At 48.5% G+C, this 20,663-nt stretch overlaps 2 protein-coding genes across 7 annotated transcripts; one reads left to right on the top strand and one right to left on the bottom strand.

Annotated features, from left to right (window-relative positions):
- Positions 1-389: 389 nt before the first annotated feature.
- LOC147007956 (poly(U)-specific endoribonuclease-A-like) lies at positions 390-13,382 on the bottom strand. Its single transcript, XM_085866227.1, has 5 exons — positions 13,238-13,382; positions 5,758-6,051; positions 1,365-1,470; positions 775-886; positions 390-640 (listed from the first exon to the last, which is right to left on the bottom strand). Exons 2-5 carry the CDS (start codon positions 5,766-5,768, stop codon positions 390-392), a joined length of 480 nt encoding a protein of 159 aa, XP_085722353.1. The 5' UTR covers positions 5,769-6,051; positions 13,238-13,382.
- Positions 11,873-19,456, top strand: LOC147007955 (uncharacterized). Of its 6 annotated transcripts, none has more exons than XM_085866042.1 (2): positions 11,873-12,189; positions 15,672-19,456. In XM_085866042.1, the coding sequence occupies exon 2, from the start codon at positions 15,680-15,682 to the stop codon at positions 16,595-16,597; it is 918 nt and encodes a 305-aa protein (XP_085722168.1). In that variant the 5' UTR covers positions 11,873-12,189; positions 15,672-15,679; the 3' UTR covers positions 16,598-19,456. The 6 variants fall into 6 exon arrangements, with proteins under 6 accessions (XP_085722168.1, XP_085722170.1, XP_085722166.1 ...); XM_085866044.1 differs by lacking the exon at positions 11,873-12,189 and adding an exon at positions 12,214-12,557 and having other exon boundaries at positions 15,677-19,456; XM_085866040.1 differs by lacking the exon at positions 11,873-12,189 and adding an exon at positions 12,215-12,557.
- Positions 19,457-20,663: the final 1,207 nt, after the last annotated feature.

Genomic DNA, 20,663 nt, shown 5'->3' with positions numbered 1-20,663 from the left:
CGGCACAGAGTACGGTCCCAATGGACGGATGGATGCACAGTTCTTCATCTTGCTGGGTGTCCATATCATACACGGTCCTCACCAAGAAACTTGGTGGGGGAGACGGTATAGTCGCCGACAACCCAACCATGGAACAGGTGAGCACAGGTTTACATGGTACCTGTAGCATGTCACAGATCCAGTCTGATCTCACCGAACACATGGTAATGCACACAGAAATGGGACAACTTGGGATGCAACAACTCGCTTAATGTCCCTTATGAAGAAAAACAGTGGAGGAAGAAGAAAGCTGACAGTAGAGGGGGAAGCAAGCTGACACCTGAGTAGTTTAGATGCAAACATAGGAATCTGTGGACAAGGTGAAATAAGATATGGTACATTCATCCATTTCAACAGGGCAAAGACAGGAAGACGAAAACCGATTCCATGATGGAAGGCCACTCAATGAGGTGACACTGAGTTGTGGTGGTCAAGGAGATGGCATATGTGAACCGTAAGCGACGTGAACTTTGACCCACCTCCATGACCTCCGTGTGCAGAACTGCATCCAGAAAGCGACTGTTCTCGGCCTTCTCCTCAGGAGTTACTATTTCTCGGATTCCCGTGGCACTTTCATAATTATCGAGCAGGGCGATGAAGGCTATGGACAGGAGGATGAACACGACGGGTAAGCAGTTGACTCAACTGTGAATATTTGATTTCAACACAAACTTTTGTATATATTTACCTGTGAGGGCAGTTTGGTCATCGAGGCAAAGGCATCAAAGTACTCACCATGGTACGTGGGCTTCTCCTGCAGATGATTTTCATCCACGAAGGTAAAGAGAGGGTGTCGGGCATAATCGGTGGCATTTCCTTTGCCCAACGAGACATAACCAGCTCGACCCTGCAAATTGATGTGAAATAACAAAGAAAGATCACCTGCTCATTCTCCCAAAAGTCACACTTGCATTCAATTGTCCCCTTATTCTCCCTATTGTGGAATTGTACGTCCCTGTGTCAGTTTCCTTGTCCTCACTTCAGTCTTTCAAATGTGCTGTCTTAGAGGGTGACGTATGAGCAACATGAGCAATGGAAGGATTTCCATAATTTTTTGGTGAGAAATCGTAGGATGAATCTCCGACGGTGTCGAAGCATTCTTTCTGAAAGACCAGCGACAAGTGGACACTGCTCTTTAATCCCACCGGGTGAATATTTCTCACCATACTTGTTTCTTATCATGAAATGGGATCGGTGTTTGAGGGTTTCCAAACTGCAGTAAATATGCACCAAGTCTCAGGTTCCACATGGCCACACGTTGTACCTGTAACCCCTGTGGCACATGTATTGTGGAAAGTCAGTAATGACCATATTGCGGTCCTCACTTGCAGGTCGACGCGGTAGTCGTGTCCGGGAACCAGGCGGTTCTTGTCGGCTTTCCACAAAGCGTTGCACAGCTCCGACAGCTCTGCTTCATCCTGATGCTGATTGCTGCTCAGGGATAAATAATTAAATGATCAATTAGTGTACATAAGTCGGGAATACCAGGCTTGATAAAGGGAACGTAGGTGTAAAATTATGTACATAACAAGGAGATGTAACATAAAAAATACCTCACCACACCCCCCCCCCCGTCCCCGTCCCCGTCCCCAACCCCTCACTCATATACAGTGCCTTTAAAAAGTACCCAAACCCCTCAACTTTTTCACAAGTTGTTCTTACAGCCTGAATTTAAAATGGATTTGATTTTTTTTTTAAATCGTCACCGATCGACACGAAATACCCCAGAATGACAAAGTGAAAACACGTTCTTAGAAACTTTTACAAATTAATTAAAAATGAAAAGCTGAAACGTCTTGCATCAATAAGTGCTCAACCCCTCTGCGATCATGTCAGGTATGGGAGCATGTGCCGGAGCAGCGCGTCGCTGAATCCACTTTCCGCCGGTACTCCAGGGGCCTCTGTCTGGCCATCCCCCCAGGCCTGGCCCATTCCCATCTCCTGGAGATGTTGATCAACCTGCTGCAACCACGAGGCACGTGGTCGGCCCATTGGCCTCCTCCACTCACGAGACTCCCTCGCCGAGAGAATCTGGTGAGCAGGATCAGCATCAGGAAAACGAGCCACATGTCCATACAGCCGCAACTGACGCTCACGGACTATGCTGGTCACAAATCTCATTGAGTCTCTCTCAGTAACCGCTCGTTGGACACAAAATCCGACCAGCGATAGCCAAGGATTCTCCGAAGAGACCTGGTACCAAAGGAATTAAGGCTCAATCTCAGATCACTGATCATAGTCCAAGTCTCACATCCATAGAGCAACACTGGAAGCACCAAGGACCTGAAGACTCGGACTTTCGTCCTCCCGCACAGGTAATCCCAGCGGCTCCGTCTCCTCATTCAGCACCTCGAGGGCCCCCAAAAGGATATCGAGAGTCTCCGCAAAGATGACTGAATCATCTGCGAAATCAAGGTCCGACATCTTGACAATCCCAAACGATGCACGGCAGCTTGATCTCTCCGACATGCTCCCGAGAATCCAGTCCAAACAAGCGCTGAAAAGTGTGGGGGCCAGTACACACCACTGACGAACTCCAGTAACAACTGGAAATAAGTCAGAAATGGTATCAACACATCTCACAGCACTCTCAATACCAGAGTACAGTTCAGACATCAGATCGATCAGTTTTGGTGGCACCCCACGAAGACCAAGAATCCTTCAGAAGGCATCCAAATTCACTGAATTGAACGCTTTACAGAGATCAACATAAGCTGCAAGCAGCCCCTGCCGAAACTCTCGTCTGCGTTCGGTTAAGGACCCGAAGAGCAAGGATACGGTCAATCGTTGACCTCTTTGGTGTAGTCCGAGTCTTCAGGTCCTTGGTCCAAATCTTCAGGTCCTTGGTGCTTCCAGTCTTGCTCTATGGATGTGAGACTTGGTCTGACTGCTCTGGTCGCTGGTGCTCAAGCAGATGGTGGCGAACCCTATCAGGAATTATCCGAGCAAAGACCTTGCCCGGCACTGAGAGCAGCGTCACCCCTCGGTAGTTGTTGCAGTCTTGGCGATCACCCTTCCCTTTCCAGAGAGGAACAACAAGGCCCCTCTTCCAGTCAGTTGGGATGATGCCTGTGTTCCAGGCAGAGCACAGAACTGCATGCAAAGACACGAGTGCAGCATTTCCACCAGCCTTGAGAAGTTCAGCATGGATGCCACAGATCCCTGGAGCTTTACCCATTTTAAAGGGAAGCAAATGATTACCCTGACATGATAGCAAAGGGGGAGTTCACCGCTGCCTGTGTTTCCACAAACGAAGGTGGACCACAGTTGATTGGAGGGTCAGCAATAGGGAGAGTAACACCCCTGACATCCAACTCAACATCTGGTGGATCAGCCTGGTACAGCTGCTCAAAGTAACCGGCCCAGCGGGACTTCACTTCGGACTCTTCCGTCAAGAGCCCACCACCCTCCGCTCTAACTGCAGGACACCGAGGGACGGGCTTGGAGGAATGCAATGTTTGAATTCCCCCGTAAGCGGGACGAGAATCACTTAACCACAGGTAATGCTTTACCCCCCCCCCCGCCCCCTTCCTCACGGATGCCTTGCACATAGGCCTCCTTGTGGTGTTTGAGAGTTTCCATACCACAGTACATACGCACCAAACCTTTGTGATAACACACTAAATTGAGCTCTGGTGCAGCCAATTTCCTTTGATCATCCTTGAGATGTCTCTACAACTTGATTGGAGTCCACCTGAGGCCAATTCAATAAAATGGACGTTATTTAGAAAGGAACACACCTTTCTATCTTTTCGGTACAACAGTTGACAGTGTATAGTATGTCAGAGCTCCACCGTGAAGTCCAAGGAACTATCCGTAGAACTCCGAGATAGAATTGAGGTGAATTTTTTTTTTCACCTGAGAGTGTGCTGACGAAAGAGCGATGCACTCACGCCACGTCGCCTCACGCCAGTTAAAGGTATAACATGAGGCACAATAATAACGTCACCCCAGGTAAAGGTATAACATTAGGCACAATAATAACGTCACACCAGGTAAAGGTATAACATTAGGCACAATAATAACGTCACACCAGGTAAAGGTATAACATTAGGCACAATAATAACGTCACACCAGGTAAAGGTATAACATTAGGCACAATAATAACGTCACACCAGGTAAAGGTATAACATTAGGCACAATAATAACGTCACACCAGGTAAAGGTATAACATTAGGCACAATAATAACGTCACACCAGGTAAAGGTATAACATTAGGCACAATAATAACGTCACACCAGGTAAAGGTATAACATTAGGCACAATAATAACGTCACACCAGGTAAAGGTATAACATTAGGCACAATAATAACGACACACCAGGTAAAGGTATAACATTATACACAAAAATAACGTCACACCAGGTAAAGGTATAACATTATACACAAAAATAACGTCACACCAGGTAAAGGTATAGCATAAAGAGCAATATAATCATAGCGTCACACCAGGTAAAGGTAAAGCATCACAAGCAATAACATAACACCGGATAAAAGTATCGCAGGCGGTTACGAGCAATAACAACGCAGTTCTAAGGCCTATTTAACATTAAAAGCTTATTTAACACTAAAGACCTATCTATATATTAATACTGAAGGACCAATTTTGTGCTCCTCCTCGCGGTCGCGTCACGTTTTTCTCAGTACTGTGACCTGGACTGAAAGAAACTTCGTACCTGAAAGAGTGCATCGCACATCGTGGCAATAGTCAAACTTCAACTCTGAAGCAGAATAAACACTTTTCGTTGAGACGGCGGCGAGGAGTGAAGAGGCGGGGGGCGGGGGATGAAGAGACGGGGGGCACGGAGTGAAGAGGAGGGGAGCAAGGTAAGCAAATTTTTTTTGGGGGGGTAAGCAAGTCGAAAGCGGGGGACGGGGGGGAAATGGGGCGGGGGTGAGGGGCGGGGGCTGGGGTGAATTAGGCGGGGTTGAGTGTGAGGGGGTGGACAGGGGGCGGGGGCAAGTGGGGCGGAGAATCAAGAGACGGGGGCGGGGAGTGAAGAGGCAGGGGCGGGGCCGGGGTAAATAAATTTTTGGGCGGGGTTAAGCAAATTGAAGGCGGGGGATGAGTAGGCGGGGGCGGGCACGCCCTGTCCATTCCATGTCGCTCGAGTGTGGTTGAGCTGGTGAGGGTGGTTGAATGAACGGAATCCGTCTGTGACGGGGTTTCGGCTAGTTTAACATTAAAGGCCTATTTAACGTTAAAGGCCTATTTAACATTAAAGGCCTATTTAACATTAAAGGCCTAGTTAACATTAAAGACTTATTTAACATTAAAGGCCTATTTAACATTAAAGGCCTAGTTAACATTAAAGGCCTATTTAACATTGAAGGCCTATTTGACATTCAAGGCCTATTTAACATTAAAGGCCTATTTAACATTAAAGGCCTATTCAACATTAAAGGCCTATTTAACATTAAAGGCCTATTTAACATTGAAGGCCTATTTAACATTTAAGGCCGAGTTAACATTAAAGGCCTATTTAACATTAAAGGCCTATTTAACATTGAAGGCCTATTTGACATTCAAGGCCTATTTAACATTAAAGGCCTAGTTAACATTAAAGGCCTATTTACCAAGCAAGTCGACGAGCACACGAAAACAGCTTTAACCAAATAATGGAACCGGTGTGAAGACCCCACGGAGCGACCCTTGTAAGGATCATCGCGTGAACACAACTGTCGATCCACGAAAGGAGCGATCGGACAGGATTCGTACCCTTGAGCCATGGAGCGCCACGGGTCAGAGCGAGGAAGTTATTCAGGAAGTGACGTCACACCCGCGCCCGCCCTCTCCGTCCGCCCTGAAGAGGCAGCACGTGGTGAAGGGGCCACCGGGATGGCACCGAGAAGAGTGCACTGGGAGCATTCTTCTCGAGGTTCGATTCCCGACCCGACGATCAGTCGGCACATTGGTACTTCATGGACAGGGTGTTGCATCAAGGAGTGCGTCATTTCCTCAGGTCGACCTGATTAAAGTTGAGGATCCAGTCGGTCAGCATCAAGTCGATGTCTGTGAAAAGACCGCACGTTATCTTTGGGATGGAAAAGACCGCCGAAACATCACTTCCCCTTCTTTCCCACGGACGTCAGCATTATTGTCTCAACATATGGTCAAAAAGATTTAAAAAACGCCCCGAACCTCCAGTACCTTCCCTCCCGAGGGCCTTGCTCCCCGCAAACAAACAACAAAAGGCGGCAAAACGAAAACGGTCCCATATTAGGTCCATGTCACAACTTGCGATGTTAGCCTGTGCCGACACGTTCGGCACTATTGAGCACAATTCATGAACAGGTGAATAAGTATTCACTTTCCGGACGCTCCACGGAAAACAGGAAAAAAAAAAACAAGAAAAATTTGCCGACTTGGCAAAATGCTCGAGAATGGAACTCGTGTTAGGTTGGACGTTGCCATCAAAACGGATATGCGTCCACCGTCAATGTTTGGCAAGCAGAGCACGATGTATGCAAGGTTTGCATCACGACCTTCAATTTGATATTTATCCATATTTAAACTCCAAAACACGAATCGATACCGAGGGAGCGCGGCGTGTACTACAGGACCTGCATGGAAAGGGAGTAAACTCAGACACCACTGGTGGTTCAAATGATAAGGTCATTCTTTCTGGTGACATCAAGTGGCAAAACGCACAAAAAAACTTATTTGCAGTACAATGGGGGCACAAGGACAAGCGATGATATTGAATTGCAAGTTGCGCATCACAGCACAACGGAATGCCGGTCTCCGTCAAGGTTCGTGTCGATGGGCAAGTTAAATGATTTAATTTATCAGCTGAGGCTCAATTTGTATTTTCACACGGTGCATACCGTTTCACGCGGCGGTTAACATACCTCGATTAACTCCCAGTTGATAAAACGAGTTGTTGATCGTAAAGAGGATCAGGCAATCAACTGTCCTTTCACTTTTTCCTGCTTCTTCATCCCAAACTCGCTTCTCGACTATGTTAGGAACCTCTGTCTTGTTTTGTCACATACAAGTGCATCCCAGTCTTTTCTTCTTTGGGAGGGACACGTTGTGTTGTATTGTTGCGAATCTGGAAGCTATGATCACACTCAACATTCAGGTCCTTTAGCTCAGTTATCTCGGTAAGTACGTGTTTTGTAGATAGCTTCCTTTCCCTTGTCTAATGGGTAAATCAATGGAAATGCGCTGCGATTTGTTTTGGTAGTCGGATTTCTTGTCATTTCAACTACAGCAATAGAGCGGACCACTCCAGCTCGGAATGAAACAACAAATTCACGAACCTAATTCCTTACCTAATATGGGCATAAAATCGGCTCGCGGGGGGGGGGCGGGGGATAGAATGCGGCAGCCCCCACCAACGGCGGATGAGTCACGCCGGAAGCGAGGCGTGCCCAAGAGGGATAAAAATGGAGGAGAGAGACGGAAATAGCGCACTCGGCTTGTTCTTGGTTCTTGGTCGGTGGTTCATCAGGAAGGATCGGAGCCTCTTCTCCTCAGCACGTGTTCCGGAGCATGAGAGGATCCGCCGGAGCTCGAAAAGCGATCGCGGCTCGCGGTGGTTGGATCCAGCTCGTCCTCGCTGGTGCCCAGTCCAGTTCTGCCCAGAGGACCTGGTCCTTGAAGACCGCACGAGGCGGAAATGTCCAAAATAGACCCTGGCCTCAGCTCCACTATCCTCCGAGCTGAAGGCCGAAATAAAGGCGTCAGCCACCACTTCGTGTGTGTGTGTGTGTGTGTGTGTGTGTGTGTGTGTGTGTGTGTGTGTGTGTGTGTGTGTGTGTGTGTGTGTGTGTGTGTGTGTGTGTGTGTGTGTGTGTGTGTGTGTGTGTGTGTGCCAGTCAATAAGTAGTGAATTGTAAAAGTGCCGTGCTGTACGTACGTGCCTTGAATATTCGGTTTAACTCTGCTCTTATGTGTTCCCGAGTCCCCTCATTACAGTATAAACAAACCCCGATTGTTGAATGTTTTCAGCTCGTTCGTGTCCATTCCTGCCTTGACTGAGCGTGTTGCGTGCTGGGAAGATTAGCAAGGCCACCGCCGTGGCCGTTGTAACGAGACAATCGGGACCGGAGGTTCTCGGCGATTAAACCGCTCGGAGTCGCACACGGAACGAGCGTGCCAAGCGGCTCGTTTCCGTACGAGTTCCGTCGAGGGTGTGAAGACTCGGTAGATCGCCACGTGGTTTCGAGGTATTTTGAAGATTTGGCAAATAACCCTGTACCACGTGGTGGAAATATTGACCCTTCACGGTCCAAAACAAAGGACTCGTCGACTCCGGACTTATCCGGGGCGACGATCTGAATTCCGGGCGATCGGTCGAGCCGACTCTACTGCTCCGTCTGGCGGTCGTGCTCGCGGCCGACGTCCCGGCCCCGCAACAGTATTACGGGGACGTGACACACCTGTGATGGGCCGAGTTGCAATGGCCGTGAAGGCCGAGTCTCAGGTGTCTGGATTCCCTTTTTTGTGCTTTTTACAGGTGCCAGGCACTGATTAAACGCGAAGGGTAAACACATGCCTGATCGTGTGCCATCGTTTTCGTTTTCGGATCTCGTGGACCAACGTCCGGTCGTCATGCCCATCAAGGAGAAATCTGCATTTGTCACTGAACATAGCACTTGCCCATTGCCATAACACTTGCACATGTCCATCAGGACATGCCGATTTGACCATTGCATGCATGTATGTGTTGCAGTGCAGGTCTTGGATGTTGAATGGAACAAACACAGATTCTGCGCGGGAGCTTGGGCCCGGGCAGCCTCCTGCCCCATGTGCTGAAAGTGAGAGTTTGTAAGTTCTGCTGGGTTTTAGAGTGACAATCGGGACAGTGGGTAATTGATAACCAAGCGGGCACGAGAGGGTGTCCAATGGCTGGTGCATGGATCGGGTGAGGAAAAGTGCTGTGTGAGTTGTTTCAAGTAAAGAAGTGAAATGCATGGTGCACACATTGATTTTTTATTGGACATGGTGTGGTAACAGGGAAGGTCATGGTCGGTGAAGTGTTGGAAATGCAGGTGTCACATGTAAGGCCGATGGGGTGGGGGAGTCATGTGGGTTTTGTGGGTGGGGATGATGTGCTTGTCCGCAGGGATTGCTGAAGCTCACGGTGAGCGTGAATTGCGACCCCCTTCAAGGAGATTCACCCCTGGTGGCTAATGGTGACAGTGTCTGGAGGCAACTGGGAGAGGGTCTGGTGGGGCGACCAAGGCGGGTAGGACCTTGGCGACCCAGGAAGGCCAGAGGAGCCAGTGAGACCCCTTCCAGTGTGTTGTACGGGGTTAGAGCTGATGGCTACCAGGGGGGTGGGAATCAAAGGGAGCGGGGCGGAGAAACGTCTGGGTTGGACTAAAGCTTACCTGTGGGCATGGTAGCACCTGAGATGCCCCCATCATCTTGTGGTAACCCACCCCACGGCCATGACGGGATTCAGCCTGCATCATTAAAATGGGGACCATGACCTAGAAATGTGATGATGACCATGGTGTGAGTGTTGTGAAGATGTGTGAGTCCCACTCGATCCCGCACAACTTGACATGTGCAGCAAGGGCATGATGTCCGCATAATTTTGGGGCAAGCAAATTTGAAAATTGGCTCCTCAGGTAACGCTGGGTCTATTAGCATCCACTGGGGGACACGGTCAAGTGTAAATATTCCGTGAATAGTGTCGTTAAGGCTTAGAGTAGGAATGTAAAGTATAAGTGTTGTGTTTTTGTGGAACCTTTTGTTTCCCCTCCCCAGATCACTGGAAGAGTGTTGGACAGGAGCGATGATCCAGAGGATGGAGTGCAACTTTGCTCAGTGCTCTCATGTGATAAAATAAAAGAAAAAAAGAAAAAAATGAATGATTGTTTTGGCGAGGATAAGGCCATAAAGGGGTAGTACATTAAGCAGGATAGGTAAGTTAGCTGCGGCTCGCTCCCCATTGCCCCTTCTACTTTATTTCGTTCGGTTAATTAGGTGTGAGTCAGTAAGTGTTAAGGCTGGTATGGTAGCGCCTGTGATATACCTTGCAGGAGCTGCGGTACCAGAGGAGGGGGCAGTGTTACGTTTGAGGGGGGGTATGCATTCAAAGGGTAATTAGGATGTTTAATTAGGTATGCCATGCTGTTCGAGTTTACCAGGATGTCGATGTAATAAGTAGCAATTCAGTGGTGATAAGTTGTCTAGTAAATGTCCATTTCTTTAAGGGGGAAATGATAACTGTCACGTAATTAGATAGGGAGACGGGATAGGGTAAGTGTGTCTGCGTAAACCCTTTTAGTATTCCCTGGAGGCTTGCCGTGACGTCACAGGACAGTGCTGCGGATGGCTCCGCCCCGTGATCACGATTGGCGGAAGGCGACGGCGGAGGGCCAATAAAACGGCTCGATTGGAAGTGACGAGGACTCGAGGATAAAAAGGTTCTGTTCGGGGAAAAGTGGTGGGAGGAAGAAGATCGGGAAAGAAAAACCGTTTAGGTGGAGGCTGTTGTGCTGGGAGTGTGCTGTGTTGTTGCGCTGATTCGATCCGGGATTCATCGTGTCTTGTGGCCTTGCTGTCCCTCGTGCCTCACCTCGGTTGGCTCTGGGGTTCTGCTGGCTCGGAGTACGGGGTCGAACGGCGGGCAGACCTGCCTCCCTCTCCTGCTCGCAACTTGGCGCCAGAACTGGCTCCCTGGTGGCTGTGAGCGGACTTGCGCCGACACCAGGAGGTCGACAGCACCACGGTGTCTCCTGCCCCTGACGAGCGCAACGCCAGCTCGTCCGACGCCAATCCAGGGACTGTTGCGTCTACACCACGGGCCAGCCTGACCACCAGGACCAGCTACGTTTTGTGTGTGTGTGTGTGTGTGTGTGTGTGTGTGTGTGTGTGTGTGTGTGTGTGTGTGTGTGTGTGTGTGTGTGTGTGTGTGTGTACCTGGCGCCTTCGAGGGTTTGAGATTGGTATATCCATTGGAATTGTTTGTGTTTTCCCCACGCCCGAACCCACACCACCATCCCGTCGAATCGCCCCGGATCCCTCCTCTTGCCGAGTCTTATTATTTCTGGTTAGAGAAATAAACATCATTAACTCAGTGAAAAGCGACTCGTGCCACCTTCCTCGTCCCGTTTGCGGTAGAGCGATTAGAACCGCCATCTTTGGGTTGTAAAGGATAAACCGCCTCCATCGTTTCGGCTCATTCTACGTTAGCGGGACTGTTCAAGTCCCGTGGACGTCACAGTATGAAGGTTGCTTTGCGAGAGAGGGTTGAGAATGAAGCTTCGAGAGGGAGGGGAGATGATGAGAGCAGGCACAGCCAAGGTGCAGGAGGGCGATGGGAGAGGTGAGGAGAGGGGAAGAATGAGACTTAGTGGAGGTGCAGAGAAGAACGGAGCGGGCAGGGAGAGGTACAAAATTTGAGTGTTTGGGAAGAGGGGGAGGTGTGATGAGAGGAAGAAAGGAGTGTTTGTGATAATGAGTGTACTGATTGGAGATCTGTAAGGTTAGAATGGAGCCCACAGATGTTAGAACACCACACAGTTTGGGACAACAGAGGAGTGAAGGATGTAATGAAGGAGAGTGAAGAGAATGGAGAAAAGAAACGTTGTTAAAGTTGGACGTTTTAGACACGGGATGGAGGAACGGGTCGAATTGAAAACAGTCTTTTTCGCCGCTTGAGAGACGTGGCTCAAAGAGAGCTCAGCGTTGTTGTTGTTGTTGTTGTTGTTGTTGTTGTTGTTGTTGTTGTTGTTGTTGTTGTTGTTGTTGTTGTTGTTGTTGTTGTTGTTGTTCTGGTGAAGACAAAACTTTTCAGACTCAGGATACAGGATCCGGATCTTCTTAAATAATAAACACCTGTACACATCCTCACATAGACGGTGCCTTTTGAGAGCGTCTATCATCAACTTTTAAATATATTCGGACATTTGCTTTAAAGTTTCGAAAAGTTCACGTTACTATTTAAAGATTATTCCATTTAATGTGTTGTAATTTCGTAAATACACGATTTTCTCGTCATGAACGACGATTGTCCAGGACGGGTCTCGCTATTGGCTCCGTCAAGGCACGTGACGAAATATCGGAAGTTGTTTTTTTTTTCTTCTTCTTTTTCTTCTTCTGGTGAAGACAAAACCTTTAGGGCGCGGCTCTTGGACACATTTGTTCTTTTTTGAAGAAGAAGAAGAGTCAATTATGATGCAACACAGAGTACCACACGTGGGAAGAAGTTGAAACATTTTAAGAGACCGTTTTTTATTTTATATTTTTTGAATAACATTAAGTGAGATTAGGGGAAGGAAATGTTTAAAAAAAATGGAAGTTCGACGAGTTATAGGAAGAAGAAGAAGAGTGGGTAGGGAAACACGTGGTTTCAGGTGTAACGTGAAAGGTTAAAAGAAGAAATTTTTTTTTAACATTCGGTAAGATTAGGTAAAGGAAAGGTTGAAGAAAAAATCGTGAAGGTGTCTGGTGAATGTGGGTTTATAAAAGTAGAAGAAGAAAAAAGTATCGGCAGGAGGAGGAAGAAGAAGTCGGTGATCGAGGAAGTCACGTGGTCACGTGACGTACAACCTGAGGTAAGAGTTTTTTTAATTTAATTTTAAGACATTAAACGGAGGGGATCGTTGAGAGGGATAGGAGGGGGGAGGGAAAAGTGGAAAAATATAAACTGATAATTAAAGGAGAAAACAACAAACACGACGGTGCACACGGACGGGAAGAAGGGGAGGCCTCATGGAAACCCGACACGACAAGACTGAGGAAAAGTGAACAAGTAACACAAGTTTTAACACAAGGACCGAACTAGAAACACACAGTGAACACAGAGACAACAACATGACAGGAAAATGGCGACAAAACACTGATCTTTGAGAAAGTCGGCAGAGACCCTGAAGAGGAACCGCCACAGCCGCTCAAGACCCGGAACCATGTTTGTAATAATTATATAATATGTTTAGTCTGATGGATTATGGAGCTGGTTTGGACCAAAACCAAGAGGGATGATAACGATGTCGGTGGTTGAGTTACGTGTGAGTTACTCGGTAGTTATCGAGTTCTGTGAAGTCGTGTCCGAGTCCTGGTGACATCGACCGTCGGGTTTGTCCGAACACCCACGTCCCCCACGGCTTCCCGAACCTCTGGCAGACACGGCTTGTGTGTCCGGTGTCCTGTATGTTATTAGTGTGTCGCGCTCGCACATTGCAAGCAGGTACCGGGGTGCATCGTGCGTGTGTGACGTCACAAAGAGAATGTTCACCTTCGATGAAGTGCATTGTGGATCCCGTTGGGCGAGAGCAGATCAACAAATCAGAAGAAATCCACGAGTGATCACAATGGGATCTTCATGTCACAAGTTACAAGGACAGTGATTTTAATGGGCAAAGGTCAAAGGTTACACAAGGAAACGATTGTTTCACTCGAATCGGATGGGTTGTTGGACGACGTGAACAGAGGCATCTTCCTCGTCTGTGTGGGAAGGAAAGGGAAGGCAGTGTGAGGGGGTGGAAGGCAACGTGAGGGGAATGGAAGGCAACGTGAGGGGGATGGAAGGCAACTTGAGGGGATGGAAGGCAACGTGAGGGGAATGGAAGGCAACGTGAGGGGAATGGAAGGCAACGTGAGGGGGATGGAAGGCAACGTGAGGGGAATGGAAGGCAACGTGAGGGGGATAGAAGGCAACTTGAGGGGATGGAAGGTAACTTGAGAGGATGGAAGGTAACTTGAGAGGATGGAAGGCAACGTGAGGGGAATGGAAGGCAACGTGAGGGGAATGGAAGGCAACGTGAGGGGAATGGAAGGCAACGTGAGGGGAATGGAAGGCAACGTGAGGGAGATGGAAGGCAACTTGAAGGGATGGAAGGCAACGTGAGGGAATGGAAGGCAACGTGAGGGGAATGGAAGGCAACGTGAGGGGAATGGAAGGCAACGTGAGGGGAATGGAAGGCAACGTGAGGGGAATGGAAGGCAACGTGAGGGGGATGGAAGGTAAAGTGAGGGGAATGGAAGGCAACGTGAGGGGGATGGAAGGCAAATTGAGAGGATGGAAGGCAACGTGAGGGGATGGAAGGCAACTTGAGGGGATGGAAGGCAACATGAGGGGAATGGAAGGCAACTTGAGGGGATGGAAGGCAACGTAAGGAGAATGGAAGGCAACGTGAGGGGAATGGAAGGCAACTTGAGGGGATGGAAGGCAACGTGAGGGGATGGAAGGCAACTTGAGGGGATGGAAGGCAACGTGAGGGGAATGGAAGGCAACTTGAGGGGATGGAAGGCAACGTGAGGGGAATGGAAGGCAACGCGAGGGGAATGGAAGGCTACGTGAGAGGCGGGGAACAGTGATAAAACACACACAAACAGCAACATTTTATTTTTAACTACCGGGTTCGATATAAAACCTGGTGAGAGCATTTAAACCCCACGCTATCTACCTGACAAAGACCTGCGTTCATGCTCATCACAATGCAGCGACCTTTGCACCCCTCCGGTCGGCTCACTTCGAATCTGATTTGTACCTGCTACCCTATGGGGAAGCAGTTTTAAAATCAAAACAAAACTGTCAGTCCTTAACAGTCCCTCAACAGAGGAGGAGGGGTGGGGAAGCAGGGGGAGAGGGGATGGGTGGGAGAGAGAGGAAGGGGAAAGAAAAGGGGAGGGCCAGGGGAGATGTCAGAGAGAGAGGGAGAGAGAAGGGGAGGGCGAGGGGAGGTGTTAGAGAGAGGGAGAGGGGTGGGAGAGAGAGAGAGAAGGCTGGATAGGAGGTAGAGGGGAGGGGGCGAGGTAGGGGAGAGTGCAGCAGGGGAGAGAGAGAAGGCTGGATAGGAGGTAGAGGGGAGGGGAGAGGTCGGGGAGAGTGCAGCGGGGGAGAGGAGGAGGGGATTCCGGAATATGTGACACCCAGTTTTACGTCCATCCGAGAGACGGCGCACACAATGATGAATCACCCTGCCTGTGAAACACCGGGATGACAATTTATAGCTGGGTCAGGATTCAAACCCAAGCTTGACAGCTTCGAGCGAGCATGCGTACCTCTCAGCTATCTTTCCATGATGTGGAGATTCATTATTTTGTAACAACTAAAAACATTTTTTACTCATTGTAATCATCGAATTTATTTTGCCTCCCAAACTCCAATATCGAACCGTGGTATCGCCATTAAAGCGTGAAGAGTGCGCGCCAAGTGGCTTAACCAAGCAATCCAACAAAATGGTTGAATAAACTTTTTAAAACGAAACGTTTAATTTTGTTATTTGTATTTATTTTGTTTGGAGTTTGGAGTTTGAATTTTGTAATTCAGCTCTGTTTAACAGATTCTCGAGGTTATGGAATGTGCGGAAATGAAATAAAGCCACGAACGCTGGCGTGTCCGGGTGTTTACAAGCATTACAATGTGCCCAGCGACTTGTAGCTTCCATGATCATGGATTTGAGTGAGGAAAGTGAAAACAACAACTTTATCGTTAAGAAATTGTTGTGGCCTGTTCCAAGTCAAGATATGGTTGAGCAGACCAAAAAAACATGGCGACTTCAGATCTCGATCTTCCTCCCTCCTCGCTGGTGGAGTATGGATGACCTGGAATGTTTGTAAGCCCAGCCGAAAGAGAAAATGATTTGTATCCGGATGAGAGATCTGTTAAGTAGTTAAGGATATTGTGTTCATTTACCTAACGTTTCTTTTAATTGTTGTTGCTTCAGTACAGGTGATGGAGCCATCAGATCGCAGGTGTCTGCCGCCCAAACCCCCGAGGACATTTCAGCAAGACCATCCTCTCGTTGGCCCAGCCGATCCGGTTCACCATCGCAGGTGTCTGCCGCCCAAACCCCCGAGGACATTTCAGCAAGACCATCCTCTAGTTGGCCCAGCCGATCCGGTTCACCAGGGATCCCGACTCCAGCCTGATCTGGTTCACCGTGGAGCCGCACTCATAAGAGGACAGAGTCAACAAGCTGAACAGAAACGTCAGGAAGGGAAAACAATGGGCCAGGAAGTCGACCAGAAACGTCAGTCACTTTGGCTGCTCCGTGACAATCTTCACCAGCAATTGAAAAATCTCCACCAGAAAGCTGATGCGATCAACCACCGTGTCCTCCAACTGTCTGGTCAGACACACCAGGAAAATGAACAAAGATCCATGCGTATCGAACAGAGACGCCAGCAAAGCGAACAGCAACGCCAAGAAAGCAAACAAATACGCCAGGAAAATGAACAGATACGCCAGTATACCAAAGAGGTACGTGAGCGTACCAAACAGATAGGTCAGTGTTCTGGGCAGAGACAGGAAAGCCAACAAATGCACTTGTGGACAAAGCAGAGACACCGGGGGAGTGGTCATCTATTCCAGCGTACCGAAATGATTCCCAAGCAAAATGAAGACAGATCTCAAGAATCCCGACACCGAGCCGTTACGGAACAGCTGTCCCGTGGATATGATCACCAGCTACTCAAGCAGCAGCAGGTACACCAGAAGAATAAACATTCACATCAGCAATCAGAGCAGAGACCAGGAGTACGCTCACTTGATGCAACCTGTAGTGAGACTACAACGTGGTCTCTGCCTTCAAGGGAGGTCCAGAACACCGAGTCACCTCTGAATCGGGACGCGGTGTCTCATTGGGTGTAGTCCACAAATGATCGCTCCCTCTCAACCAGCCAATAAAAGATCACCCTTTGCAAGTTCACCACCGAAAGGACCATCCTGCCCGAAACCACCACCGAGATCTTTGAGATGGCTTCGCGCCATTTTGGATCTTTCATTCCCATCACGTGACATTTTGCTCATGTGTGAAGTCCTTTTGTGTTATAATCACCATTTACTCTTGTATTTCCTCCATTTGCCACGAGTTGACCAATAAAACCTTTTCCTTAGGAACATATTACGTTTGCACTGACCCATGCAGACCACAAAAGGGCAATGAGAGCCTCGTTTACCTTCTCCAAAGGATGAAATCACAGAAGGTTGAGGTATGCTAACCTTGGGAGCAAGAAGCTGACGTTTCAGTTGTTAACCCTTCATCTGAGCATAATAGGGGGACAGGTGGGGTCGAGCGTTTATTTTGGGTCGAGACGAGTCAGAGAGAGCTCAGGAAGCGTGTGGGGATGAGAATGACTAATTTTGAAACCACGAGGAGAATTGGAAGGTTCTGGGGGTTTCAAGGGACCTGGAGAAAAGGGGGGATAACGGGAAAATAAACAAGAAGCAAAGGAATGACATAAGTGCATCAACACATCTTTCGAAAGTATTAAAATATCTGTGCAGGAAACAAATGAAAGTGGAGAGATAAAAGGAAAAGGGAAGAGGAGAGAAAGGAGGAAATGGAGGGCGTGACAGATAAGAGAAAAAAAAATAGGGGCAATACCCCCAAATAGGGGCAAAAATAGGGGCAATTGTTTTACATTGTTAACCTGTTCATGTTTTACATTGTTAACCTGTTCATGTTTTACATTGTTAACCTGTTCATGTTTTACATTGTTAACCTGTTCATGTTTTACATTGTTAACCTGATCATGTTTTACATTGTTAACCTGTTCATGTTTTCCATTGTTAACCTGATCATGTTTTACATTATATTAAACTTGCTGATAAATACCTGTTGACCTTTTTTGTGTACCTGTGTCGACATCTTGATTCCTTGTCTATTAATTATTCTTCTTTTCTGTTGGTATTGTTTTATCTTGGTGTACAGTGAGTTAAGTTAAGTGTACCGGCAGTGTGGCCTCGCCCTCCTCGGCATGATGACCTTCTCTGAAGCTTTTACCATAAAGGCATGTGATGTACAGGACAGTGTTTGCTCAGCCACAGGTAAGTTAGCACTTCTGACCGATTTTGCACGAATTCCAACCAAAGGACACACGTACAATCCACTTTCTGGAGTTTCGGAATTGAATAAAGATCCTTGTTGATCATCCCACAAGAAAAGTTCATTGTCAGATAATTTTATTGATAGAAAGAAGAGGATCCGGCGGAGCGAGTCCGTTTTAAAGTAAACAATAAGTATTGTCGTTGTTTTAGAAAAGTGCTGGAGAAGAAGAGGAGTGCAGAGGGCATAGTCCAAGAAGAGGCTCGACGAGGAGCCAGACGAGTAGTTAAATGGGAATGATGAAGCGACATGCCACATGTTTGCATTGATACGGACCGGCTGTGAGAGAGAGAGGTCGAGGACACGGCTGAGATGCCGAGATAGGGTTATGGTTAAGTGGAAAATAGATAAATATTGTTGTGGTTACCAAATTCGCAAACCACCATTCAGGTCCCTTAGGTGAGGTATCTCGGTAAGTACATGTGTAGTTAGGCCCAAACCCGTTGTCTAGTGGGAATACATGTCATTTATGCGTGCTGCGACTCTTCAGGATAGCCGTTTTTCTTTTACTATCTTTAATTTGGACCAACCGCCATTGTTACCACCACCAGTCACAACATCAACCACCAACCACAACGCCGCTTCACCACAACCGCCACGACCTTCACGTCACACCTCGCAACCGTCGCATCGCCACCGTTCTTGCGCCGCTTGTGGGAACCGGTGTTGGACTCGTGCAGGGCGCGCGCCGAACAGCGTGTACAAAATCACGGATTTTGTGCTTCAAAAACGGATCAAAAACGACACACGCCCACTTTTTGCCGTCCAATCGGTGAGCGAGGGGCGAATTGGCCCCGCCCCCAGGGCGTTGGAGGGCGATCGATATATGCAAATTTATGGATCAAAAAGCATTCACGCCCACTTTTTCTCGGGCCAATGGGGAGCGAGGTGAAAGGTCGAAGGGAGGGGGTCAAAGCTGAGAAGGCGAAGCCACGGGGCTTATATAAGCGACCGTGTTCGTCAGTCCAGTGAGTAGTAGAGTCGAGAGGGAACAGAGAGTTAAGACTTCGCGGGCGGTGGAGTTGGCAAGAAGGAGCTGGTCGTCGTGTGCGTTGGAGTCGGAGCGGAGGGGACGGAGCTGTGGAGAGGCGGCGAGGGCAGACGAGGGGGTGCTCGCGTCGTGCAGGGAGCTGCACTCCAGGGAGGCCGACAGCGCGACCTGGCCGAGGTGGAGACGCTCGTTGCGGGGCAATAAAAATCCTCTATACCCCGAGCATCAGCAACCCCCTCCTGTTTCCCCCCGCGCTGAGATAGTGCGACCAAGGGGGCCCCTTTCCCACCCCCTACCAGACACTGCCCGCGAGGCCCGCGGAGTTGAGGCACCATCGCCGCTCCGCGTCTCATCACCAGACGGGTAGGCCCGACCCGGTCTCGGCCTCAGGCCCGCCTCATCCTTGAGGGTGTTCTTTTCCTTGGTTTTGGGTATGTGTTGTCGGCGCCGTCTGTGAAGTAAAATTGTATAAGTGTTGCCGTGTGCTCGCGTAATCGGTAGTAGATCTGCATTGTCGCATTTGCTTTTTGTGTAAATTGCATTGTGTTTTTCTTTTCTGTGTGCTTTTGGTGGAATTGTATATGTGTGCTTTCCGTTCGTCGCGAATAAATGTGCTTTGTGTTGAACTGTTTCCCGCTTCGCTTCGTCATTTCCTTCATTGAATCCTCATCTTGCTTCACGTAAAGGGTTGGTAGTGGGCTGAATACGCCCGATAATTAATCGAACCGTCGAGGTCGACGATAACACCGCTCGGTTATCCCGATAGTACGGAACGGGTCGCTTAAGTGGCCCGTGTCCGGAGTCGACCTGCGGCGAGGTGCGATCGCCCGGTCTACCCTCCGCGTGGGTACTTAGGTAGGTCGAATTTGGCGAGCAACCTTATCCCACGCGGGGGCTGATTGGCTCGATCGCGGTGAGACCGAAAGGTCCACCCGTGACTGGTTCCCGGCGTTAGTCCGAGAGGGTCACGACTGGATTGTCCGTCCGGTGGGCGACGTGCCGCGATTCGAGTTACGTGGCCGTCAGCACGCCGGCGGGCGCGAATCCGCAACAATATTATAAGTTACCTGTTTGTAAGAGTTATAAGAGTTACCTTTTGTTCATTGAACTCACTGGAAGTTTGTTGGCAGTGAGGTTGTTATATTATATTGTGTGGAGGTTTTTACGGATTTGTTAATGCAATGATTTGCACGAAACGTTTTGTAGAGTGCAGGAGACGATTGACCGGCTGGGAGCGTGGCTGGTGATTTGCATTGAGATGCATGTGTTGTTGAGAGTAAAAAAAAAAATGAAACTTGTGCGAGTCCAATAGATTTCACTGCAATGAAACGTGTTCTGTTGGGATTTTGATGGAATTTTTAACAACTAAAAAACTTTTGGCAGAGAGTCGAAATAAAACAGCCTGGCTGTTCGTGGTTTGGTGCTGATAACGCGCGAAGGTCGCGGTTGTGTGTGTGAATTCAATTGGAATTGGAAGCGATTGTGACTGTACGTTGCATACGTGATAAATGGATGGTCTCCTCGGAGCATCATTTTGATTTTTAAATTCAAATTCAGTTCTGTTTCCACCTTGCATGCTTCATAAGGCTGATCGACGTTACGGGTTCGTTTTAAAGTCAGCTTAAATTCTGTTTTCATTGTTTGTGGTCGTTAAGCATGTTTTATACTTAATTGTCGAAAATCTGGGGAAAAAAAACTGAGATTTATGGGGTTTTTGCGAGTCACGTGACGCGCCGTGGGATTGAACAGGTGCCACGAAAGCACGGAATCGTCCCGTCGAGGGACTACATATCGTGAGGGTCTACGGGATAAATGATGACACTTTACAAGGTTTGGGG

The sequence above is a fragment of the Eptatretus burgeri genome, chromosome 23 (assembly GCF_056783735.1).
Source record: "Eptatretus burgeri isolate ZD-2024b chromosome 23, Ebu_testis_v1, whole genome shotgun sequence".
NCBI lineage: Eukaryota > Metazoa > Chordata > Myxini > Myxiniformes > Myxinidae > Eptatretus > Eptatretus burgeri.
This window is presented reverse-complemented; position numbering and strand designations above follow the sequence as displayed.